Source organism: Hemiscyllium ocellatum, chromosome 11 (assembly GCF_020745735.1).
Source record: "Hemiscyllium ocellatum isolate sHemOce1 chromosome 11, sHemOce1.pat.X.cur, whole genome shotgun sequence".
Classification (NCBI taxonomy): domain Eukaryota; kingdom Metazoa; phylum Chordata; class Chondrichthyes; order Orectolobiformes; family Hemiscylliidae; genus Hemiscyllium; species Hemiscyllium ocellatum.
In genome coordinates this window covers 16,000,881-16,028,293 of record NC_083411.1, presented here as the reverse complement: position 1 = coordinate 16,028,293, position 27,413 = coordinate 16,000,881, and the positions used below count along the sequence as shown (strand labels likewise).

General features: G+C 40.8%; 1 protein-coding gene across 2 annotated transcripts in view; it reads left to right on the top strand.

Moving 5' to 3' along the window:
* Nucleotides 1–27,413, top strand: part of mtm1 (myotubularin 1) — a 157,875-nt gene that overhangs the window by 107,804 nt on the left and 22,658 nt on the right. For both annotated transcript variants that reach the window (XM_060832423.1, XM_060832424.1), the window contains 7 exons: nt 9,041–9,124; nt 11,004–11,159; nt 16,676–16,864; nt 21,393–21,578; nt 21,922–22,128; nt 23,921–24,013; nt 25,227–25,340. In XM_060832423.1, the coding sequence (XP_060688406.1) occupies nt 9,041–9,124; nt 11,004–11,159; nt 16,676–16,864; nt 21,393–21,578; nt 21,922–22,128; nt 23,921–24,013; nt 25,227–25,340 (1,029 nt within the window). The remainder of the gene's footprint in view (nt 1–9,040; nt 9,125–11,003; nt 11,160–16,675; nt 16,865–21,392; nt 21,579–21,921; nt 22,129–23,920; nt 24,014–25,226; nt 25,341–27,413) is intronic.

The window sequence follows — 27,413 nt, the reverse complement described above, 5'->3', positions numbered from 1 at the left end:
ATAGGCTCTAGCACTTGCTCACCCCACCCTTTCCTATTTGAATAGTGGCTGAAGACTCAGCCCAATGTAACACTTAATTCATCACAAGGATCTATGGTTAGATGACTAGTTTTTTTGCTGAATGGGGTGATTGCAGCTGAGGATGTGTTTGGAACGCAGCAGTTGTCCTTCACATCCCTGCACTTAAGAGGTAGAAGATAAATCACAGTTCCTGTTCCTGATTACTGTAGTGTCCCCTGCTGGAATGTGGTTGTAAGTCACTTTTGAGAGATGCCTCCACAGAGTTTGCAATTCTTTGCTGTACTTCGGAACAATATTCCATTTTTTTAAATTGACCAATGCCTCTGATAAAATAGCAGGGCAGAATTTTAATGAACATATTAATGTTTGTGAACTATGCTACCATGATACGACTTCAGGACTGATGAATCAATTCAAAGTGGTGGTTATGTTACAGTTTGAAAGGCAAGTTTTTTAAAATGAAAACTGATGCATGTGTATTTTGAAATCTGGAGTGTAAGTACGAAGTCAATGACCTATCTAGTAATTTGTGCTTATAGTTGCAGCAAACCCCTTATATTAAAAAAAAGTTGGAGTTTTCTCCTTCAAAACGCAGCAAAAGTAAACTTAGGGCCTCAAAATAATAAATAAGCAGAAATTGTTTCCATCCTCCTTCATAGGCAGACCATTGGGATGGAGAATATCTTGCTTTCACTCTGGTTTCATGGGTCCTGGGATCACTAATAAGTTCCAAATGCAATTTACAGACTTTGCTCTATGTGGTGCAGGTAGGTGGTTCTTCAAGGGTGGGCAGATGACTTTGTGATGCTTCACCTTTACCTCTGTATTACCAGCAAAGTCTGTGGTGTCCACCTGAATAAGTCTTTTCTGTTTTGCGGAGACACTAGGTACAGACTACCATGAGTTGGTAGGGATTGTTAATCTCTTCACGGATGCATTGAGGGTATCCATGAAGTGTTTCTGCTATTTTCCTGGATACATCCTGCTGCGACTGAGTTCTGAGTAGAGGAATTGCTTTCAGAGTTTGGCATCAGTCATATAAATGATATGTCCTACCCAACACTGCTCGTTTTGGATGATCAGGATCTCCGTGTTACCTTGGGGAGAGGGCGTTACTGTTGGATCACCTTTCTTGCCACTGAATCTGGAAGATCCTACGAAGGCAAGATGGTGCTACATCAGTGCTTAGGGGTGTTTGCTGTAGGGTTCCGCATCTCTGAAGAATATAAAAGTGTGGGGATCACTGCTGCCTGGTGAATGATAACCTGGCCTTCAGTGAGAGATCCTGGTGTCTCAAATATTTTTTTCCTCAGTCTGCTGAAGGTTAAGCTGGTACATTGAAGGATGTTGAATTTCATTGCCTATGTCTGCATGCATCAAAAGGAGACTCTTGGCATTTGGAAAGTAGTGAATAATTTTCCAGGATCTTGCCACTTACCCCAGTCAATGAAGCAAGGTGTTTTGGGGGCTGATTGGAAAATCCTAGTTATCTAAGTGTTTAATAATAGACCCGTTTCTCATACACTTCAAAGAAGGAGTTGCAGTAACTTGGAGCTCGGTTTTGAGTGGATGCGCGTGCAGGTTAATCTGCATATTGAATCAATGACTGAGGTTGTGGAGATGGAAAGGTCTGTAACCAAACGGTTCACATTTATTAAGCATCAGGGAGTACAACTATGTGGGTGGCTTTTCAGAGAGCTAGATCAGGCAAAATGGGTGAATAGTCTCCTGTGTTGTGACATCCTATGGTATTATTTCTGCACCTTTTTTCATTCCCATATACCATTTAAATTTCTTCATGAATTATTCCAATATTTAACTGTTATCCTACCAAAGCTATCATTTCAAGTAATACAACTTAAGAGGGGATAAAGTGCTTCTTGACCTTGAGTTTATGCTGATAAGCAGCTCCTCCAAAGTGATTGTGATCAATCTTGGAGCTTCTCCAATCACTGTCACGTGCAGGTGTAATTGAATCTGTTTTTGGATATTGTGTTCCATGTGGCACTTTAAAGATAATCCTGAAAGACATCTGTTTCTAAATTTCATATTTTAAGGGCAAAATTGAGATTCTTTAGGTTTGCCTTCAAATACTGTCAGGAGTTGACAATGTAATGTTTCACACAGACCATCTCATGTACTACGTCATTTATATGACCCCAGATTCTACTGTGCGCATAGTTGCTATCCCTAACTGATGGCCACCATCCGTCATCATCCTGACCTTGCTGTTTAATAGATTTATAACTTTTTTTATTTGTAAAACTGGAGCCATGCTTAGCTTCTGGCACTGGGTTTTGTTTTTGTGTAGAAAAATAATTCATCAGAAACATCCAACTGCATTATACCTCAGGAAATGAAAATATTGGGATCAAGCATTGCAGAAGATGACTCTGTATTCAATTTACTGTGTCATCCCAAGGAAAGATATATTGTAATAAAGATTCACTAAATTTTCCTGATTTGAAGCTGTTATCCTGGCCCTATACTTTCTAGCCTTTTTGAGAATAAGAGGTGATCTAATTGAACCACGCATATCTTACAGTCTTGATTGGATGGGTGCTAAGGAGTCTAAAGAGTCATAGAGATGTACAGCATGGAAACAGATCCTTCGGTCCAACCCACCCATGCTGACCAGCTATCCCAACCCAATCTAGTCCCACCTGCCAGCATCCGGCCCATATCCCTCCAAACCCTTCCTATTCATAAACCTATCCAAATGCCTCTTAAATGTTGCAATTGTACCAGCCTCCTCCACATCCTTTGGCAGCTCATTCCATACAAGTACCACCCTCTGTGTGAAAGTGTTGCCCCTTAGGTCTCTTTTATATCTTTCCCCTCTCACCTTAAACCCATGCCCTCTAGTTCTGCACTCCCTGACTCTATAAGGTCTATAAGGTCACTCTAAACCTCTATAAGGTCACCCCTCAGCCTCTGACGCTCCTGGGAAAACAGCCCCAGCCTGTTCAGCCTGTTCCTGTAGCTCAGTTCCTCCAACCCTGGCAACATCCTTGTAAATTGTTTCTGAACCCTTTCAAGTTTCACAACATTTTTCCGATAGGAAGGAGACCAGAATTGCACGCAATATTCCAACAGTAGCCTAACCAATGTCCTGTACAGCCACTACATGACCTCCCAACTCCTGTACTCAGTACTCTATACAACTGAAAGTCACTACCTCAAATAAGGGGTTTACCATTTAGGATGAGATAAGTTCACTCAAAGTGTTGAATTGTTGGACTTGGCTACTCTAGGGAACTATGGGTGTTCAGCTTTTGAATATATTTAAGACAAAGACTTAATTTTTGAGACTTTGGAGTTGAGAGAAATGGATCATGTGAGAAAATACTGTAAAGATAAGGGTCAGCCATGATCTTGTTGAATGGTGATGTAGTTGGATTGTGTAATCCTCCTATTTCTTATGCTTTTACTTCAAATGTTATCGGGAATTTTGTAGTACTGGCCAATTTGTACACAACAAAAGCTATCACAGCCGCCACATTAAATAAATTGCCAGTTATTCTGTTTTCAGGATGTTGGTCATGATTGGAAGTACTCATCCACTTCTTCTCAAATAGTGTTGTTGATGTTTGCACTTGGAAAAGTAGATTGGATCTCATTTCAAGTCTAACCTGAAAGATTAGTATTTCTGACAGTGAAATATTCTGTCAGGACTACATTGAAGTGTCACCGTGGATGAATTGCTTAAGTCTGGAGCAGAGAGAGAACCAATTACTTTCAAATGGAAAATAATTGTCACGGAGTTGTTTCATACATATTAATTGTGAAATTTGTGTAATTCCATTATTACCTGACACCTGGTATTTGCATTTTCTAAAGGATCTCCTTGTAATATTTTGCTTTTGTTCAATGTTTCCTCTAATATTTGTGGCATTATGTCTATGTGAGAAACACCTCTTGTGTTTTATCTTTTTATTTCAAATCTTTATCACGGTAAATAGAATTTCTACTCGACCACATAATGTCATTCTTTTAGTTTAAAGAGTGAAGTTCTTTTCCACTGCTGCAGCAATATATCTTCCCCTGAGAGAGTGATGCCTGACTGTTTTGCTCCATTTCCTATGTTTGTCTTTCTGTTGGCCCTTTGAGTTCAATTCCAAATCAGTGTTAAACAAGAGTTTGTGCTGTACAACTTGTTTGAGAAATGAAATGCTTTTGAAACTGTAGATTGGAATTCCCTGCCTTTGCTTGCACCAAGGTTTGAAGGAATTTGTGTACCTTAGAGTTATCTCAATGCAAGCCAGTTCATAGCAGAGACCTGGAAAATGATACAGGAGAATCAAGCCTATTGTTGTGCCCTAAGATTAGAAAGCAGGATTTTGATTGCTGATGGTGTTCAACAGTGAGAAGATCCTGCTTAAGATCTTTGTTTGATTTGAGTTGGTGGTGATGGTTTGGGATGGTGGTTGGGTGGGGGGTGGAGAATGTTTAAATAAAAATATGTACAGTGTTGTCCTTTGATCTACCCCTACAAATTTGGTTTCTGTGATGTCTTCCTGACATATGTACCTTGGAAAGTGAACTTTCTCTGAGAACTAGGGTCAAGCAAATTTTACAAGAGGTGAGTTTTATTTTTGTAAGAGCATGAAGTTGTTTTGTTCTTCTACACAGTTAATGGTTGAAAGATTGGGTGACATACACTCAGACTGCTGTTTGTGAAAGAACAAAGGACTTGTATTTATGTAGTACTTTTCATGTCTTCAGGGTGTCCTAAATAAATTTATAACCAAAATAAAGTACTTTTTTTCAAGTGTAGTCACTGTTGTAGGAAACGTGGTAACCAGCCTGCTTCAGTCAGCTTCCACAAATAGCCGTGGAATCGGTGACTTGATCTATTTTAATATAAGTTTGGGGATAAAGCATAGTCAATATGCTGGTCTCTCTCTCTGTTCATATATTATCGTGGAATCTTCAACTGTTGAAGGTGACAGGGCATGTTGGAATAGCAGTTTACAAGGCATGTAGGATCTTGGACTTCATGTTACAGTTGTATAAGACTCTGGTGTGTCCGCATCTGGAGTATTGTGTGCAGTTTTGGTCGCCATGCTATAGGAAGGATTTGGAGGCACTGGAACGGGTGCAAAGGAGGTTTACCAGGATGTTGCCTGGTATGGTAGGAAGATCATATGAGGAAAGGCTGAGGCACTTGGGGCTGTTTTCATTGGAGAAAAGAAGGTTTAGGGGTGACTTGATAGAGATGTAAAAGATGATTAGGGGTTTAGATAGGGTTGACCATGAGAACCTTTTTCCACGTATGGAGTCAGATATTATGAGGGGGCGTAGCTTTAAATTCAGGGGTGGTAGGTATAGGACTGATGTTAGGGGTAGATTCTTTACTCAGCAAGTCGTGAGTTCATGGAATACCCTGCCAGTAACAGTGGTGGACTCTCCCTCTTTATGGGCATTTAAATGGGCATTGGATAGGCATATGGAGGAAAGTGGGCTAGAGTAGGTTAAGTTGGCTTGGATCGGCGCAACATCGAGGGCCAAAGGGCCTGTACTGCGCTGTATTTTTCTATGTTCTATAATTAGTTTTTTTTTGAGTGCAAAACATATGCAACCGTTTGCAAAGCACTGAGAGGGTATTGCGTCCAGATCTGATCACCACACCTTTTTAAGAAAGACATGCTGGGTTTTTTTTTTGAGAAAGTGCAGAAGAAATTTGTCAGAATTTTTACAAGAATAATGGATTTTAGCTACAGGGTTAGGCTGCTTTTTGGCGTACATGGGATTCAGCTGGGATTTAAGAGGTGTACAGAATTGACAAGTTCAGATAAATTGAGCATAGAAAAGCTGTTCCCTTCTGCCAATGTTATGGGCATTAGGTTTTGGGTAAGAGACCTAGGAATAATTTGTTTTCCACAACAAGTGTTAATGTCCAGGAATGCTCTTCCTTTCAGGGTGGTAGAGGTAGAGACAGTGAATGATTTCAAAGGATATTGGATGGGGAGTTGAGTAAAACAAACCTACAGGGCAATAAGGATAGAGTGAGAGTATGGGACTGACTGGGTTCCGCAGTAGAGATATGTCCATGGATTGGATAGGTCAAATTACTTCCTCCAGTGCTAAAATACCTTTATGCCCACTTCAGGGGCTGGAGGGGCCTTGATTTAACTTCATTCCCAAGCAGCACCCCTTCACTGAGATTAGATGGTCTGCTTTTTTTAATAGGCCTTGCATTCATAACTTTCTAAACCAAGTGAGAGTGCTGGTCACTGAACCATAGCTCACATATGTCGCTTACCTGGATCTAAGCCATAAGTACAAGGTGGTAACCAAGAGGAAGATACTGCCACTTTTATTGGAAAGAGCCAGAATCTAGTGCCTGATTCTTGAGAGCAACTTGAATGAAATTAACAGTTGTGTGTTTTGAGAAGAATCCAACATTTAATCACATTATTTTCATTTTTTTAAAAAAATCACTAATTGGTAAATAAACTGCAGTTAGCAACGATTTGCAGTAAGGTTTCATATAACAGTGTTAAAATTGTGGTTTTACCAACTGTTGCGATTTCTAAGCTGCAAACTATTTTTATCTTTGAACTTAATTCAGTAATGAGGTAATAAAACAGATGATCGTGGCTGAAATGCTGTGATTTCTATTAAATCAGTTTCATGTAATGGTGGAGATGTTCTTTAATCATCTTTCAACTTGTCCAATTTTACTTGAAGTTACTAGAATGCTGGTTAACTATCCTTTACCTTGTTCTGTCAGTCACCCATTCCTCTTCTACTAATGTTGTATTTAAATCTTTCTTGGCTACATCGTTTTATCTGACCTTGGGTCATCTTCCTGATGTTCAGTCTCCGTTAATTGCCTCGCCACAGATCCCTCCTCTCCCAGAAGATTTTGATCTCTTTGATTACCTTCGTCAATGCTTCCAGAATCTTTTTTTTGTCACCATTATATCAGTATCTTCATCCATTTGTATCCAGTTGTCCTCTTTTGACTTTGTCCGCATTTCTGCCCTTTAAAGTGGTCTTTTAACTGTCTTGTAGCTTTTTACATTTGGTTCTAATATTTTTCTATCACGTTAACACTCCATTGCATTTTGAAATTGTAACTTAAAACACTAGCTATGCCATACTCTGTTTCCTGTTCCATGATACCTGCCTGTCTTCAACATCAGTCCTGAAACATTTACCGAGCAATTTTTATTCTTCAACAAATTTTTTTCTCTCTTCTCTTTCTTGAATCCTCACAGCTTTGACCTCCACTAAATTGTACCACTGACATCACCGGTCAGATGCCTTTTTGAAGTTTAAAACTTAACTTGAAAATAGCAAATCTTTTGTTTTTGTCAGTGGAACTTCCTGCAATTTAGAATGAAATCTATTTAAAATGGTCATTTTGCAAGGTGCAAAATTTTGCTATTGTTCTTCTTTGTATGTTTCCATTCGCGTTTAGCTTCATAATGTGACTGGTGCCAAAGTAATTTAGCAAATGTGGATTTTGGAAGGAGCCCATATAAAACAATTACTCGACTGATTGTGTTTTTTTAAATTCTGTAAAGTTTGATGTGCCTGTAAACAACCGACAGTGCTTGGAGTTTGCGGTCCTGAATTAATATGATCACTTCCTGCTTATTGTTAGAATTGAGCTTGTTTATGTCTGATTGCTTTTTGGTAAAGCTCAAGAAAGAAGCTCAGAAGACTGAAACTTACATGTTCCTTTTTAGATGTTTTTTATACCATGTGTTCAGGTGTGTTACAATACACCTCTGAAGTTGATTACTTGCAATGGCTACTGTTTCAAATTATGATTTCAAGATACCTGGAGTGTTACATGATAAAAAAAATTGCATTAAAACCAAAAAGAAAAAACTACAAGACAATTGAGAGATCACCCTATAGTGCAGAAATATGGGAAACATCAGAAAGAGAGCAACAACTATTTCAGACACCAGGTACTACCTCTGTTCCACAAGACCCCTGAAAATTTAAATATAGGTGGCATGTGAGCTCACTTCCCTGACATTGAGTCTCACGCTTTACTGACTGAGCTAGTTGGGCACTCCTTTTGCCTGATGATCTTTGAGTGTGGGCATAACTTCATGACCAATTTAATAATATCAGTCAGATGTGCAATATGGCTGACTTGCATCTGCTAAAAGCTGCAAATACATATGTCAGGCATCAAGGCTTTTATTTTGAAATAAGCCAAACTTGCAAGGACTGTAACAAACACTACATCGGACAGACAGGCAGAAAACTAGCCACCAGAATACACGAACGCCAACTAGCCGCCAACGGACATCACTCGTATCCTTACTTACAGACGAAGAAGCACACCACTTCAACTGGGACAACACATCCATCGTAGGACAGGCTAAACAGAGACATGCACAGGAATTCCTCAAGGCCTGGCATTCAAACCGGAACACTATCAATAAACGCATCGACTTGGACCCCATTTACCAACCTCTGGGGAAAAAAAGAACTGGAAATGATATCATCTACCTTAACAGACCAAGACACACACACAGCAAGTGGGACAGAAGACCAGCGCTACAGAAGACCAGCGTTACATTGGAGGTTCACTGATGAGGTTACTGAACATGGTGACGAAATGTCTGAAAACAAACCTGGCAGCTCAGCAAGCAAACTTGCTGTGTGTGATATTATGGATGTAGCCTCCTAGAGCATTTTAAAAAAAAAAGTCAAAAGGACCAAGGGGCCTTAATGTCTTAAGTTATTTGAAGAATGCGTGGAAAGCAGGAGTAATTGATGGTAGTCATCGTTTTTCCACTCTGCATTGGCCTCTTCCTGAAACTAGTCAGCATTAGGAACAAAGTAACTTTGTTTGAAAGTACGACTGTCAAATGCTCAAGAGTAGTGCAGTTTGTCAACTCCAACATGAATTGTCTGAGTTCTCCTTTGCCCAAGAAGCCTGATTTAATATTGCATTAAGATACAATAGGAAGATTTTGTAGTCATGTAGGAAATTAACAAGTGATTTAATACTTTGCCCTAACAATTACTGTTGCATTTCTTTCAGCAATTTTTTGCATTTGAAAATAAAGAAACTTATTCTGAAGATGGCTGGCAAGTTTATGTTCCAATTGAAGAATTTAAGAGGCAGGTGAGTTGCCTTATGAAACTGATGATATGAACTCGAGTCATAGAGATGTACAGCACAGAAACAAATCCTTTGGACCAAATCATTTACGGGAACCGGATATACTAATGTAGTTCCCATTAGCCAACATTTGGCCCATATCCCTCTAAACATTTCCTATTCATATACCCATCAAGATGCCTTTTAAATATTATAATTATACCAGCCTTCACCACTTCCTCTGGCAGTGCATTCCACGCACACACCACCCTCTGTGTGAAAACACTGCCCTTTAGGTTTCTTTTAAATTTTTACCTTCTCACACTAAATCTATACCCTCTAGCTGGGTGGCACGGTGGCACAGTGGTTAGCACTGCTGCCTCACAGCGCCTGAGACCCGGGTTCAATTCCCGACTCAGGCGACTGACTGTGTGGAGTTTGCACGTTCTCCCCGTGTCTGCGTGGGTTTCCTCCGGGTGCTCCGGTTTCCTCCCACAGTCCAAAGATGTGCGGGTCAGGTGAATTGGCCATGCTAAATTGCCCGTAGTGTTAGGTAAGGGGTAAATGTAGGGGTATGGGTGGGTTGCGCTTCGGCGGGTCGGTGTGGACTTGTTGGGCCGAAGGGCCTGTTTCCACACTGTAATTAATCTAATCTAATCTAATCTAGCTCTGGATTCTCACACCCCAGGGAAAACCCCTTGTCCACTTACCCTATTCATGCCCCTCAAGATTTTATAAATCTCTACAAAGTCACCCTCAGCCTCCCATGCTTCAGAGAAATCAGCCCTGGGCTTTTCAGCCTCTCCCTATAGCTCAAACCCTCTAATCCTGATAACATCCTTGCAAATCTTCTCTGAACCTTTTCAAGTTACCCTTACTGACTGACTGAGGTCAATAGTTTTACTTCTCATCCTGTTCTTGAAGCAGAATGATAACTGTTCTCCACACCTGAAATTGTAAGTGTTGAAATGAACTTTGTTTAGCCTACTAGAAATATGTCACTAAGTTAAATCTTCTGAACCCAAGTTCTGATGCTTTACCATTTTCATGTGGTTAGCTGAAACAGCTAGAGCTAATCAGAAAAGCAAGCCTGGGGAGTGTAAGTTTTATATCAAGCATTCCGCTATTCTCTGAAATGAAATCTTAAGTTTAAGAAAACTCCATGTCTTTCTTTTAAGTGTAATTTGTATTCATAAGAAACAAACAGATTTTTGTACCCTCTACTCCCTTGAGTAGAGTTCTCCTGAGGATAATGCTTTTCTTAAGATGTTTTTCTTCCTTTATTCTTTCTTTGGGTGTAGGCATGGCTGCTGTTTGTTGCTTATATCTAATAGGCAACAAATGCTGGCCTTGCCTGTAATGCGCTCATCCCACGAAAGAATTTTTAAAAATGGGGAAATGTGCACTCTCCTCTCCCCGCTTTCTTAACTTTGACCAGAACAGACCCCGCGCTTCCAAATAATCAACTTAGATTATCATTTTGGCTTATTGGTATCTGGCTTCTCATGTTCGTTCAATTTTCATGTGCACATGGAGGTTCTATCATGTCAAGAGCAGAGGGAAAGAAATCATGTGGGATGCTGTCCCTTAAAGAATCCAGGATGTGTAACATCTCAACTGTTTCTTTCACATTTTGAGCTCAATAACACCTTGCTCTTGGAGATTAAACCTTATTCAGAGAGATTCACCATATATAATATTGGGCAGACTACCTCAGTAATAGGTAGTTATATGTTTCCATCTGCAGCTTCGAGATGCTGATGCAAGCAAAACATTAAGTGAGATGTTTTAGGTAATTTTTCCACAAGAGAAAGTTCATTTCTACAATTTTAGGCATAATGACTGATGTTTCTGGCTGCTAGTTAGTCACATTATTGATATTTGTTTTCACTTGTTTCTGCAGGGTTTACCAGATGAAAAACGAAAATGGAGAATCACAAACATAAATCAAAACTATGAGCTTTGTGACACTTATCCACCAATCTTAGTGGTTCCAGCCAGTGCCAGTGATGATGATCTGCGAAAGGTTGCAGCCTTCAGGTCCAAAGGACGATTACCGGTGGGTATGGCCAGGATAGATAATACATAATATCTGATGAGAACTATCCAATTATTTACCTTTTGGATTGAATTCATTTTTAAATAAATTATTCAGGAATCTTTGAAAATGTTGTACAATTTCTGAAGTCCCTCAGTTTCTTTACTCCAGCCTAGCTTGATCTTCACTTTTCAAAATTCCCAGTTGAAGTGCGTGAAATGTTTTTTATTGACTTGTTAAAAATATAATAAATATCGCTGTATATCTCAGGATGATCTGACTATACTAAATAGTGTGGTCTGGGTATGAGTAATATTAAAATCTCATTCACTTCTGTAAATGGTGTTGTGATAGCCATTTCCAATATTGAAAGGACTATGCTTGCCTTTCACAACTCTGCAGTTTTTTTTTGCTGAAACATATCGGCTTGTAATTGCTGTTTCTCATCTGCTTATATGTCCTTCTGTAACTAAAATTTCCTTTACATAAAAGTTTAACAAATAAATTGTGATTCACTACATGATTAAATTAATTCATTTAACTTTGCTTTGTATTTTCAAATGCTGTCATTTAAGTTTAAAGATGATGGTTTTAGCTTCTCTCAAAAGCTTGGGCTTTGACTGAACAATCTCCTGGGGAAAGAATATTTTCAGTAATATAATTTTTTGAATAGTAATCTATCGACTTAACATTATATGCTATTCTGGTGCCGAATTCCTTTTGAAGTGTCAGTACACAGTATATGAAAAATATTTTTCCTTCAGCTATCTTTGGTAAATTCTCTGGCATCTGAAAAATGAGGTTATTAATTTCAATGATCACTTAATTATTGAAAAGGGCAGCATTTGTTACCGTACCCAGATGGAGGTTCCTCTCCAACAGTTGATCATGTAAAAATAGAAATGTGGAATGTGCCATCTTCATTCTATTACAAAACAAAGATAAATGAGCTGTAATTTGCAATGCCAGGATTTAATGATTGACTGAGTGCCCACCTCCCCTGTATGCCATCTAAATGTCTTTAGATTTTAGTGTGGTAATAACTCTATTGTAGGTATTTTTAACTGCTTTTTGAATAAAATGTTATGTGAAACCTGAATTTGTCTAAAATATTAACATTTTGAATAACACATGCTGCATTAAATTTGGCTATATTCATTATCCGATATGGTATTTTATAATCTTAACTCTTTGTACTTTTTCATACGACAGTAAGAAATAGGAGTAGAATTAGGCCATTCTGCCTATCGAGTCTGCTGTAGCATTCCATCATGGCTAACATGTTTCTCAATCCCATTCTCCTGCCTCGTCCCACCTTCTCCCCATAACCTTTAATCCTCTTATTAATCAAAAACCTATCTGTAAAGAAAAGAAAGAACTGTGGATGCTGGAAGTCAGAAACAAAAACACATTGCTGGAAAAAGCCAACAGTTCTGGCAACATCTGTGGGAGAAATCAGTTACATTTCAGATCCAGTCACCCTTCAGAACACAGATGCATTTCTGAAGGGTATATTGGGTATGAAGTTAAGTATGTATTTTCCTCTGTAGTTACATCAGTTCTGAGAAAGGGCCACTGGACCTGAAGTATTAACTCTGATTTCTGTCCGTGGGTGCTGCTAGACCTGCTGAAGTTTCTCAGCAATTTCTGTTTTTGTTTCTTTTCCTCTGTTGTTTACCACGCCACTTGCTGCAAGCCCAGTCTGGCACCTACTTTAGGATGACCAATCTAATCCCGCATTCCCTCTGCACAGTGGCTTAAAGGTTTCTCCAAGTTTCTGCACACCAACATGCCAATGCATTGACTTTTGCCTTTGGAAGTCACTGCTGTGCATGGACCTCAAATGACTGTGCATTGGAAAAAGAACATTCGAGGGAGAATTAGTCAGATTCAAGATCGAAACTTCACTTAATTTTTTGCAGTTTGGTTACTATGGTGGTCAATCACTGAATATATTCACGAGGTTGCCAATGTTCTTTGTTAAAAGAATGTAAATTTAGATCTTGTCATAAACAACAAAAAGAAAGATTCCACCCTTTTCCCCAGCATTATCATACAGTCATATAGCATGGAAACAGTCTGTTATAAACAATCATCCCTAATGAAATATCATTCCTATCTTCACTCTTTAATTTCTTACTCAACTGACAAGGTAAGAAGTATTCCCTTTTGGCGACTTTCTGCACGTTATGTAGATGTGATTTACTCTGTCTCTCCCCAAGAGACACGACAGGCTAATACATTGACAGTTCTCTGACATTGACAACTTTGAGACTATGTAACAGCATACCTGCTGGTGTGGATCTTTTCTTCTAAAGCGAACCTGCTGCTGACCACTTTCTGTAAATGGTAAAAAGCTCAACTTAGTAAACACTTCAACTGTCTTACCAGGTAACTTATCGAATCATTAAGCTGAGGTTACCTGATTAATTGGAACTGTTGTTTTGATTTGGTGCTTAAAAAGAATACATTTTTGACCCTTAAAAATAAAATTGCCCTAAAAGTAAAAAACAAAAAAGCCATTTCCCACTACGTTTGAAATCATGTTGCCAAACAGTGATGTTATATTGTACATCTTTATCACACTATCCTTTAGGACTTGCCCATCTTATTCAGTAGTGGTGCTGTTGAGCCACTTGCTGTGATGGACTTTGAAGCCTCCCTACTAGAGTACATTCTGTGCTCTGTCCATACTGGATGCTCCTTTCAGCTATTGTTTGACAAGCTTTTCTTGTCCTGTTCAACTTGACACTATGAAACTTCAGAGAGTTGGAAATCGCCATTGAGGACTCCCAGGGCAACTCCTTATACCTGCGTAACATTGGTCTGTTACCTCTGGTATATTTATCCTATCCATGGACAGGTTACTCTAAGTGTTGGTGGTGTCGAGGACATTGTCTGTGAGGTATGATTCCATGAGAATAATGATGTCATCCGTAACTATCTATGGGACAGCTCTCCCAATTTTGGTGCTCTCCTCCAAATGTTAAAATGGAGAACTTTGCAGGGTTGACAGGGCTGCATGTGCTGTTGCCGTTTCCAGTGCCTTAGTTGATCCATCTGGTTTCCTCCCTTTTATCACACTTCATTTAACTCGGCTAACTGAGTGGATAGAGCTGAAAATGTGTTGCTGGAAAAGCGCAGCAGGTCAGGCAGCATCCGAGGAGCAGGAGAATCGACGTTTCGGGCATGAGCCCTTCTTCAGGATTCCTGAAGAAGGGCTCATGTCCGAAACGTCGATTCTCCTGCTCCTCGGCTGCTGCCTGACCTGCTGTTCTTTTCCAGCAACGCATTTTCAGTTCTGATCTCCAGCATCTGCAGTCCTCACTTTCTCCTAACTGAGTGGATAGCCAGGCCATTTCAGATGGCAATTAAGAGTCACCCATGTTGCTATGGATCTGCAGTCCTATGTCATCCAGACCAGGTGAGGATGGTAGGATTTCTCCGTTATGGGCAATAGTAAATTATTTAGTTTCTTATGACATTTGAAAATGGTTTGCTGTCACAGCTAGACTAGCTTTTAATTAGATTTTAAATCTATTTTCTCTATCTGCTGTAATGATCATGGAGCCCATGTCCCCAGAATATGAGCCACCCCTCTGGATTATTTGCCTCGTGCTTATGGCGGCACAGTGGCTCAGTGGTTAGCACTGCTGCCTCAGAGCCAGGGACCTGGGTTTGATTCCCACCTCGGGCGACTGTCAGTGTGGAGTTTGCACATTCTCCCCGTGTCTGTCTGGGTTGCCTCTGGGTGCTTCGGTTTCCTCCTACAATCCAAAGATGTGCAAGTCACGTGAATTGGTCATGCTAAATTGCCCACAGTGATTGGTGCAAGGTGAATATAGGCTAGGGGAAGTGTCTGGGTGGGTTACTCTTCGGAGGGTCAGTGTGGACTTTATGGGTCAAAGGGCCTGTTTCCACACTGTAGAGAATCTAAAAATCTAATCTAATCTTATGCCACTGTGCTCTCACCTCGTCCCAGCCTCCCTTAATAATAGATCATATAGAATACCTATCACTCCTTGAAGTTTCAGGTAGTTGTCACAAATTTCCCACACAATAACTCTTGCAAGACCAAAATAGCATATTTTGCACCATATAGTTACATAGAAAATGTAACTTTGGGTAAAAGCAAATTACTGCAGATTCTGGAATCTGAAACCAAAAGACAAAATACTGGAAAATCTCAGCAGGTCTGTCTGCATCTGTAAGGAGAGAAAAGAGCTGACGTTTTGAGTCTAACTGACCCTTTGTCAGTTAGACTCGAAACGTCAACTCTTTTCTCTCCTTACTTTAGCAGATCTGGCAGCATTGTAACTTTGGGGTTGTTGAGCAAAAAACTTCATTGGCTTTGAAATGTAGCATTGTGTACACACAAGGAAATAAAGTAGTAACCCATGCTCCCATTCTGTGCAATAAGTGAATGTGCAATAGAAAAGATTTTCAAATGAAGATGCTTACATTCTTAACAGATAGCTATGGGGTTCTTATGTAGTGCCAGAAGGAATTGTGTCAAAGTGAGTTGTCTTCATTAATAAGGAGATCAAAGGTTATGGGGAGAAGGCAGGTGAGTTGGTTTGAGAAATATCAAGGACTGCAGATGCTGGAAACCAGAGTCTAGATTAGAGTGATGTTGGAAAAGCGCAGCAGGTCAGGCAGCATCTGAGGAGCAGGAAAATCGATGTTTTGGGCAAAAGCCCTTCATCAGGAGTAGAGGCAAGGTGCCTGCAGAGTGGAGAGATAAATGAGAGGGGGATGGGGGTGGGGAGAAAGTAGCATAGAGTACAATAGGTGAATGGGGGTGGGGATGGAGTTGATAGGTCAGAGAGGAGGGTGGGGGAAGGTAGCAAAGAGTACAATGGGTCAATGGGGCTGGGGATAAAGGTGATAGATCAGAGAGGAGGGTGGAGTGGATAGGTGGAAAGGAAGATAGGTAAGTAGGACAGGTCATGGGGACGGTGCTGAGCTAGAAGGCTGGAACTGAGATGAGGTGGGGGATGGGGAAATGAGGAAACTGAAATGAAATCCACATTGATGCCCTGGGGTTGAAGTGTTCCGAGGAGGCGTTCTTCCTCCAGATGTCGGGTGGTGAGGGAGCAGCGGTGGAGGAGGCCCAGGACCTGCATGTACTCGGAGGAGTGGGAGGGAGAGTTGGAATGTTGGGCCGCAGGGCGGTGGGGTTGATTGGTGCAGGTGTCCCAGAGATATTCTTTAAAGCACTCTGTTAGGAGGCGTCCAATCTCTCCACTCTGCAGGCCTCTATTCCTGATGAAGGGATTTTCCTGCTCCTCGGATGCTGTCCGACCTGCTGTGCTTTTCCAGCACCACTCTAATCTAGACTCTTGAGAAATATATCAACCATGATCAAATGGTGCAGTAGCTTCAGCGGGCTGAATAGCCTAATTCTGCTCCTATGTTTTATGGTCTTAAAGTCCTGGCTGCTGTATCCTGTTGATTATTTTGTAACTATGACCACCTTAAATTGCCACAAAATTAGTATTAAATTTTTATTCTAATTTGTGTTTGCATCTGTTCAGGTGTTATCCTGGATACATCCAGACAATCAGGCTGTGATTGTTCGGTGCAGTCAGCCTCTGGTTGGCATGAGTGGGAAACGCAGCAAAGATGATGAAAGGTATCTCGACATTATTAGAGAGTCCAATGGGCAGACCCAGAAGCTAACGATCTTTGATGCAAGACCAAGCGTCAATGCTGTAGCCAATAAGGTGGGTACCAACGTACGAGGAAAGATGTAGTTCATGTTAGACTGTTAGTTTAGGACTGTGAAAATTAAAAATTGTGTTTGTACCTCTCTCACTCTGAACTGCCTTTACAATAGCCTTGCAAGCTAGATATGTAACAGCAGGAAATTGTAGGTCTGGCAGCATCTGGGCCGAGAGAAACAGACTGTGTTGCAGACTTTCCATAAGAATATTTACACAGATAACAGCCAGACCAATTAAGCTGCCCAGTCGTACATTCACGACAAGTCAGGAAGCCATGCAGGACAATTAAATGCATCTTTGCCAGTGTTGTTGACATCCAAGAATAATTAAATAAGATTTAATGTTCCTGTTTTGGACACCTTTCCCTTTGCATTTTTTGAGCTGTTTACAGCAAGTGTCCTGATTTTCATTTACTATTGGGTCCTGCTGTGCAATCGTGTAAGAAACCTGGCCCACTTTAGTTTCCTATATTGCATTCTTAACACTTGCATTCGTGGGTAGCACGGTGGCACAGTGGTTAGCACTGCTGCCTCACAGCGCCTGAGACCCGGGTTCAATTCCCGACTCAGGCGACTGACTGTGTGGAGTTTGCATGTTCTCCCCGTGTCTGCATGGGTTTCCTCCGGGTGCCCCGGTTTCCTCCCACAGTCACAAAGATGTGCGGGTCAGGTGAATTGGCCATGCTAAATTGCCCATAGTGTTAGGTAGGGGTATAGGTGGGTTGCGCTTCGGCGGGTGGGTGTGGACTTGTTGGGCCGAAGGGCCTGTTTCCACACTGTAAGTCTAATCTAATCTAAACATATTTTCCACCATTCCTTCTTTTAAGCTCTTGAATAATCTATCAATCACTTCCAAAGGATTAGTGGATTCATGTGGTAGGGACAGCAAAGTGACTACTTTCCAATTGGTTATCAAAATTAATCCCGATTCTGCCTGACATACACATCTAACCTGTATTTTAAGATCAGCCTGTATCAAAAGGACTTACATGGCTGGCTTTCTCCAGAATACAAGCCTGACTACCCCAGCCAACCTGTTGTCTCAGAGTGGTCCTGCCCCACCGAATTCATCTCCATGTACCCCGCTACTGTCCTATTCCCCCGTTCCAGGAACACCCCACATGTGTTCAGGGCACCACCCACGCCCTCCAGGTCCTCCAAGACTTCTATTTCCCTGGTCGCAACGCCTCCTCTTCACCATGGACATTCAGTGCCTATACACCTCCATCTGCCATGACCAGGGCCTCCAAGCCCTCCGTTTCTTGCTGTCCTGATGTTCCAACCAATACCCTTCCACTGACACACCAGTTCGTTTGGCTGAACTGGTCCTCACCCTCAACAATTTCTCATTCAAATCCTCCCACTTCCTCCAGATGAAAGTGATAACCGTGAGCATCCGCTTGGCCCCAGCTATGCCTGTCTTTTTGTCAGCTATGTGGAAGAGTCCATCTTCCGCACTTAAACAGGCACCACTCCTCCGCTACACTGATGACTGCATCGGTGCCACCTCGTGCTCCCACAAGGAAGTTGAACAGTTCATCAACTTCGCCAACACGTTCAACCCGACCTTAAATTTGTCTGCACCACCTCTGACACCACTCTTCCCTTCCTGGACCCCTCCATCTCCATCAACGGTGACTGACTCAACACTGACATTTTCTACAAACCCACTGACTCCCAGTTACCTGGATTACACCACCTCCCATCCTGCCTCCTGCAAAAATGGTATCCCTTATTTCCAATTCCTCTGCCTCCACTGTATCTGCTCCCAGGCGGACTAGTTCCACCACAGAACACACCAGATGGCCGCCTTCTTTAAAGACAGCAATTTCCCCCCCACATGGTTGATGCCCTCCAGCGCACCTCGTCTGCTTCCTGCACCTCTGCCCTCGAACCCCACCCCTCCAACCACAACAAGGACAGAACCCCCACCCCCCCCCCCCCCCCCCACCCCTCCACCCCCAGTCCTCACCTTCCACCCTACCAACCTCCATATACATCGCATCACCCTCCGCCATTTCTGCACCTAGAAATGGACCTCACCACCAGAGGTATATTTCCCTCCCCACCTCTATCTGCTTTCCGTAAAGAGCGTTCCCCTGTGACTACCTCATCAGGTCACACGCACGCGCACACAGCTTCCCCCTCACCTTTGTCCAAGGCCCCAAAGGAGCCTTCCATGTCCATTAACATTTCACCTGCACTTCGATACATCACTTACTGTATCCGTTGCTCCCGGTGCGGTCTTCTCTGCGTTGGGGAGACAGGACGCCTACTTGCAGAGCGCTTCAGAGAACACCTCTGGAACACCCGTACCAAACAACCCCATCGCCCCTTGGCTGAGCACTTCAACTGCCCCTCCTACTCTGCCAAGAACATGCAGGTCCTTGGCCGCCTCCATCGTCACTTCCGGGAGGAAGAACACCTCATCTTCTGCCTTGGGACCCTCCAATCCCCATGGCATTACACTAGTTTCCTCATTTCCCTTCCCCCGACCTTACCCCAGCTCAGCACTTTTCCTCATGACCTGTCCCATTTATTCCATCTTACTTCCCACCTATCTGCATCACCCTCCCCTCTGACCTATCACCTTTACCCCTACCTCCATCCACCTATTGCACTCTCAGCTACCTTCTCCCCAGGCCCACCCTCATCCCATTTATCTTTCCAACCCGGAGGCTCTCAGCCTCATTCCTGATGAAGGGCTTTTGCTCAAAACATCGATTCTGCTGCTCCTCGGATGCTGCTGACCTGATGTGCTTTTTCAGCACCACACTCTTGACTCTGGCTTGCTCCATTTGCCAAGGACTAGTATTGTTTGAAATAGTAAAATACTCCACTGTCGACTAGTCTGAAGTTGAAGTTTATTGTTTAGAGTACAGGCTAGGGTAGCAAAATAAAAGATAGGAACAGAATAAAGCCTGATAAATTAACAACAATTAAAATAAAGACACTGAAAGTAAATTAAAATTCACTGTCAATACTGAATTCTGCCTTACCTTTTAAATGAGATGGTTTAGAAGTGTTTAGAATTTTACACAGTTGAGGCCTTTTAATTGTAACCAATGAAATAACACTATATCAGATTACATGTACTAAAGTGTTGATTATAAGCCCAAATAGTAACTGCATTTGGTATCTAGGGTTATTGTCCATTTACATAATGTCTGACATATAATTGCTGTCAACATTTCGATTTGATTTATTATTGTCACGTACTGAGATACAGTGAAATGTAGTGTTTTATGTGCTATCCAGATAGACCATACCTTATATAAGTACATTAGGGTAATAGAACAGGATGCAGAGTATGGAGAAGCTGCAGAGAAAGACTAACTCTGAGACGTCCATTCTTGAGTCTGATAACAGTGGGGAAGAAGCTGTTCTTAAATATGTTGGTACACGTTTTCAAACTTTTACATCTTCTGCCCGCTGGAAGAGAATATAACTCGAATGGGCTTTGATGATGTTGCTGCATTCCCGTGGGAGCGGGAAGTATAGATGGAGTCAACGGAAGGAAGGCTGGTTTGTGTGGTGGACTCTGCTGTGTTCGTGATTCTCTGTCATTTCTTGCAGTCATGGGCAGAACAGTCACCATACCAAGCTGTGATGCATCCAGATAGGATGCTTTCTATGATGCATATATAGAAATTGATAAGAGTCATTGTGGACATACTGCATTTCCTTAGCCTTCTGAGGAAGTAGAGCCATTGGTGTGCTTTCCTGACTGTAGTATCAACATGGATGGATCAGGATAGATTGTTGATTATATTTATTTCTAGAAATTTGAAGCTCTCCACCACCACCTCCTCAGCACCATTAATGCAGGTAGGGGCGTGTCCTCCACTCCACTTCATATAGAATCATAGAATCCCTGCAGTGTGGAAACACGCCATTTGGCCCAACAAGTCCACACTGACACTCTTCAGAGAATCAGACCCATTCCCCTGTCCTATTACTTTACATTTCCCCTGACTAATACACCTAACCTACACATCCCTGAACACTTTGGGCAATTTCGTATCCTCACGTCGATGACCAGCTCCTTTATGCTGCTGACATTGAGGGAAAGATTGTTACCTGTACACTATGTCACTAAGCTGTCTATTTCCTGTACTGTAGTTTGAGGTTTAACCCACTATGGTGGTAACATCATCAAATTTGTAAATGGAGTTAGAATTTCTACTCAAACACCATTAGTTCTATTAAAAAGCTTGTTGCATATTATTCAAAGGGCCATTCTTTGTAAATAATTGTAAAGAACATTTAATTTAAATAATTCACTGTCCTTATTTGGTTTATGTTAGTGATATTAAACTTAACCATATTTAATTCTTCCTGTAAATTGTGAGGGTATTTTACTAAAGTAGGTTAAGAATATAATCGAATTTGTGCTTAACTTTGGGTGTGTGTATTTCTAGCCCTGACCCACCCTCGTACAGCACCTGCTTTTCTTGTTTAGTCAGTATTGTCCAGCGTGCATTGCGAGTAATTGAAAGGAAAGCACTTATTAAATTTCACTTTTTTAGGCCACAGGAGGGGGCTATGAAGGTGATGATGCCTATCAGAGAGCAGAGGTCATCTTTCTTGACATTCACAACATTCATGTGATGAGGGAATCCCTGAGGAAATTAAAGGACATTGTGTATCCTAGCGTTGAAGAATCCCACTGGCTGTCGAGTCTTGAGTCAACACACTGGTTAGAGCATATTAAGGTAAGGTGATTCAACTGCAACTGCTGTGCAAGAACTGTTGGTTTGTGACTAGCTGCTGTATGCAGCATTCGTTACTTAATGTTTTTAATTATTAAAATGGAAGATACGGCAAGATGATCAACTAATAACTTAATTTTTAACAAGCAGCTTAGGTTTTTTTGTATATTTAATACTTTAACCCTTAATTTTTTAAATTAAGTGTAACATTGAACAAAAAATTTGTGTTTAGTTGCACCAATGTGTTTCCTGTACAAGTTTTGAACTAAATAGTCTGTTTCTTGGAAGTGCATTGTTACCATATTTTGTTTAAAAACACGTAGTACAACTTATATTTTTGTTGTAGTTTGTCTTGGCAGGGGCAATTAGAGTAGCAGATAAGGTTTCATCTGGGAAAAGTTCAGCATTGATACACTGCAGTGATGGCTGGGACCGTACCGCACAGCTTGCTTCTTTGGCACTACTAATGCTTGATAGCTATTATCGAACAACAAAAGGTTTTGAAGTACTTATTGAAAAGGAGTGGATAAGTTTTGGGCACAAATTTGCAACGGTAAGAATTCCAAATCATCATTCATCATTTGGAACACTGTGTTCTTTGTCTGGGGTTGGGGAGGAGTTGGTGGGGGTGCTGGTGTGTTGCACAAATTTCTGAGACTAACATAAAACAAATATCCCTTGCGGTAAATACTTTTTGGAAAGTTGACATTTTAGCAGTTGCTGCTTCAACTTCAGGTAATAATTTAGTGTATTTAGAAGTCCTATTGCAGTGAAAGGATTTCTTCACTTTTCCCTATATTATAATGACATTAATAATTTAATGGTGAAAATCTAAATGATAACTGTTTGCTGATTACCTCCAGAGCAGAGGAAGCTTGGTACAAAAATGGTGCTTGTATTTAGCAATTATTAGTACATTAATTAAAAATTATGATGTCGAGGTGAAGGAGTAGCGCTCTGAAAGTTAATACCTTCAAATAAAGCTGTTGGACTATAACCTGGTTTTGTGTGAATTAAGAATGAGGAATTATGTAGTTGTTCTGGAGCTAAGTTTGATTCCCCAGGAGTAATTTTGTATAACTGATTGACAATTATAAAAGCAGCAAGTTTGCATTAAAAGTGCAGATATGCACAACTCTTGAGTCAAAGTTTCTGCTCCTGTTTGATATCCAACAGCAGCAACAGTGTGGGTGGTATTGGAAACTGGCGTTGTTTTGTCGTTTTGCCACCTCCTTCTCAATTCCATAATATAATTAAGTCTGGCAATTTAAAGGTTAGAGTAATTGCTGAAAGTTCCATTAGACCTGGAATAAAGGTCAGAAAATTGCCAATGTGTGTTGCTTATTATTAATTAGATGTTTAATTGTAGCCTGGTGGGAGACATGAACCCAAGGATTCAAGTGTGCCTTGTACATCGTCTTTAAGAGCAGGCTAAAAGTCAAGTGGTTTGATTGGAGATGCCGAATATATAAAGTGTGACTCTGCAAGGAAAAGTTTAAGTGTACAAAGACTAGGCACTATCTAGTATTCTTTACCATATAGTTACCTGTGTTATATTAATGGGGAGAAAACAATAACAATTTTGCTTGAGTGCGGCTTATCTTCATAAACTACACTGCCTTTTGTCATAGTTTTGTGTATAAAATAAATTTATATCGAGCCTTAAAGTAATTCAGTTGTGATTGCATATTTCGAATCAGTGTAATCGACACAGCGTAATGGATGATTCTGAAGAAAAATAATGTTGCAGTTATACTGTAATATAAATGGTTTCCAGAAATTTTAACTGTAGAGTTTCCATGATCAAGAGACTATCTTTGCAAATGTTGTAAAAGTGATTTAAACATAAACTTTTACTTTGTAAAATGCCTCAGCTGATGGACTGAAGTTCCAGCCAAGGTCGCCATTCAACATATCATGAGATACAAAGTCATATCTCTCAGGTGTTCTCTAATCAGTGATTCAAAAGTACAAAACTGGTAAAACGAGGACTGAGACATCAGTTATGTGTTAGTATCTCAATTTATAGTATAAGCCTTTGTTCAGATGCACACAGTTCCCAATCAGTATAGTCATTGTGCGAATTCTCATCATTAAAAGTCTGTTGGTATCTGAACAGGAACAAAAAAATTCCAGGGATGGACCCTCAGCACCAATGAACATTTCTGCAGCCTATTTGTGAATATTGCAGCATTATTAGTGGCAGATCAGGTGATTGTTATTCCAGTTTCATTAATATGACTAAATTGTAATTCTTGAGGTTAAAATTATTTAAGTTGCAGTTGGTAGAAGTTTATGATGTATATTTTTGACAAAACTGAAGTTGATTTAATTATTTACTTTAGAGAATAGGACATGGTGACAAGAACCATGCAGATGCAGATCGCTCTCCGATATTTCTGCAGTTCATTGACTGTGTTTGGCAAATGACTAAGCAAGTAAGTGGTTTTCACACGAAGTGGGGTAAATGTAAAATGTTATTACGTATAATTTAAGTGCATGATAACCATCGTCGTGTATCTTCATATGCCTGAATATTTTGACAGTCCTTTCATAGAAAGGAATATGGTACATTGTTTCAAAAGCTACTCTTAGAATTAAAGTTGATGCTAGTTATTGGTTTCATCTCTTCCGTATAGCCACCTGAGACTAATCTAAACTACTCAGAACTATAGAGTCATCTTTGACTCCAAGATGACTGGCTAATCTCACACTTGTGTGACCACTGATAGCTTGTTTCCTACGTAACGTTGCTCGACACTGTCCCAGCTTAGCTCATCTGCTCAAGCTGTATTCATTGCCGTTTTTAAGTTTATTTTGTTTGTGGGATGTGGGTGTTGTTGACTGGCCAGCATTTATTGCCCATCCCTAGTGCCCCTTGAGAAGGTGATGTTGAGCTGCCTTCTTGAACTGCTGCAGTCCACCTAATATGGATTGACCTACAATGTCCTGAGGGAGGGAATTCCAGGATTTTGACCTCTACATGTGACCATTCCTGTGCATTCATGATTTGGTGTCTCATAAGCTAAACTTGGGTAGTGAAGTTTTAATGACTTGTGTCCTCACTACAGGTTTTGTTCACCTATCATGCCTGTACTTAACTATATTGATTTCTGGCCAAGCTTCATCTTAGTTGTAGAAACTCACCTTTGTTTTTAAATTTTGGAGATAATGTGAGAGCTTGACATCCCAGCAGCTGTTTCAGTACTGTGACAATGCTCTTCATTTGAAGTCGATGACAAATCAGGGCTGTAAAGATAGTATTCTGTTTGGACAAGCCTGTTTGTTTAGACAGAAAAGTGGCATAATCACTGATCATTGACCTTTGGGAAAACAGGTGGGCAGTAAGACATTGGCCTACTGGAAGAATGGCTCTATCCTGGGGTGATGAACAGAATACAGATTCATTATTCTGCTTAAGTAAAATAAGCTACATTAAAGGGGTCATTTCAGATATTGTTTGGTATCTTTATGTTGAATTTAAGTTGCACTTATGTGAACTGGCCTATGCTAATTAGAATAATTGCTTTGCACTTTCATCTTACTGGGGAGTAAAGCATAATTTGAAACAAACAGCCTCATCTCGAATTAGTGAATTGAATATGCTTAATAGGGAAACCTTTTGTTGACATTATTTTCTCTTGTCTCTAGTTTCCTACAGCTTTTCAGTTTAATGAGCTTTTCTTGATTACCATTCTGGATCATCTGTACAGCTGCCGTTTTGGAACCTTCCTTTATACCTGTGAACAACAGCGATTGAAGGAGGTTGGTGCAAGCAGGTTTACAAGCTTGGTCTTTGTATTTTCCATTGATTTTTTTTATTTTCTCTAGATTCCATCCCAGTTTATTTTTCTTTTTTCCTTATATACAGAAAGAAAGGTTAGTTAAGTTTCAATTTCTAATATTTTCAAGGAGAGGGGTGTTGGGAGTTAGCATGCACTTATGGAGTCAGATGAAGAGGGGAGGGACCGGGAGAAGCAGAAGTGCTAAGATCTTGTCATTGTTTTTATATCTTACCTTTCATTTCTTCCAGTGTACAATTAAAATCTCCATATGAAAAATCTGCAGTGGGGTTCCAGGAGGGGGTGATTGAAAGTTGCAGCATATTTAATTAAATGATTGTGTCCATGTAGACAATCCTTTATCCAAAATCTGAAAAGCTCCAAACTCCAAAGGTTTTTCTGTGAAGTTTTTTTCTCATTAACAAGGCTGTTTGACGAACAAACAGTTAAAATCTTCGAGGAGAAAGTGAGGTCTGCAGATGCTGGAGTTCAGAGCTGAAAATGTGTTGCTGGAAAAGCACGGCAGGTCAGGCAGCATCCAAGGAACAGGAAATTCGACGTTTCGGGCATAAGCCCTGGGCTTATGCCCGAAACGTCGAATTTCCTGTTCCTTGGATGCTGTCTGACCTGCTGCGATTTTCCAGCAACACATTTTCAGAACAAACAGTTAACCCAACTCCACACCCACTCGATGCGTTTCACTCAGATACGACATAGCTGGGCATCGCCTAGCATCGGCAGGCCTCAATTCTGTCTTTGGGCCCGTAGTACTCACAGTGAGTCTGCTCTTTGTTAAGATCTTTTAAAATTTCATCGTCAAACTGTCACTTATTCCAAAATTCAAAAAATTCCTAATTCCGAAATCCAGCTGGTCCCAAGTGTTTGCTGTTTTAATCCTGGGCAGTTATTTTCCAACCTAGTTGACTTTCTGTATCACTGTTGAATGCTTTAGGGTGCATTAAAATATCAAAGGAGTGAAGTAAATGTAAGAAATGCTAATATGTAGGTTTCTCTTCCTTTCTACTTGTTTCCACTTTCTAAATCCTTATTCTTTCCACTTTCTCGTTGTGTATCTTGCATTCTGTGTCAGTGTGAAACATTCTACACTGTATTACATAAGGAGCCAATTTCCCACATGGCAGGGGTTGGGGGACTAATGTACAATTGTGAATATACTGGAGGTGGGATTTCTGTTAAACCTCCCCCACTTAACAGGAGGTTATCAAAGATAACCCAGTGAGCGCCATCAGAACCATCCGGATACTTTGAGACAGAAACATGCAAGATAGATTTGGGTATGTTTGGGGATGTGACTGGGTGACAATCTGGCGGGCCTGATGAAGAGAAAGAAAGAGGGTGTGGACTTCGAGAGGCCAATGAAGAAGGGAAACAGGACAGAAGTAAAAACTCTGGGGAGCCCTCTCGGCTAAGAACTTCCATTAAGGGAGTACTATTCCACCTGCTGTCCTATATTAGCCTGCCTGTGGAAACCTGGCCCCTTGGAAAGCCATTAACTGGGAATTAATTACCTACAATTAGTTACAACAGGAATTAATTGGGTTTAGTTGACACTGTTGTTGACTTCCTACGAGGTCATTGCTACTGGGAAAGTAGTGTTGGGGGCACAGACAGGTGGGAAGATTATGGGCAGTCTGTGAGAAACAGAACTCACTCACAAATCAGCCTGAGACAAAGCCTTGGAAACAAGAACAATTTATTACAGCCTTGCAAGTACAGGACGCTTCTGCAGTCAAGCAGAAATACGCACAAAATCAAAGCATGTTAGCATTCTTATTCAGTTTGCAAGTTGTGGAATCACGCCTCCCTTTTCCCATCCTATCATAAGCCAATTACCTCACTACTTTTTTTCCCCATCTAGTTATTTTCTTATCTGGCCATCCTGCTGTCCTTGTATGTCTGCATTCTTTGTTCCTTGTTTGTTACAGCTTGTTCTTTTATCCAGTTTCTCTTATTATACTATAAGCTTTATTGTGAAATTCCCCTGCTGCTGCTTTTTGTGGTCAGCTACAACCCTTCATAGTTATTTCCTAGCTTA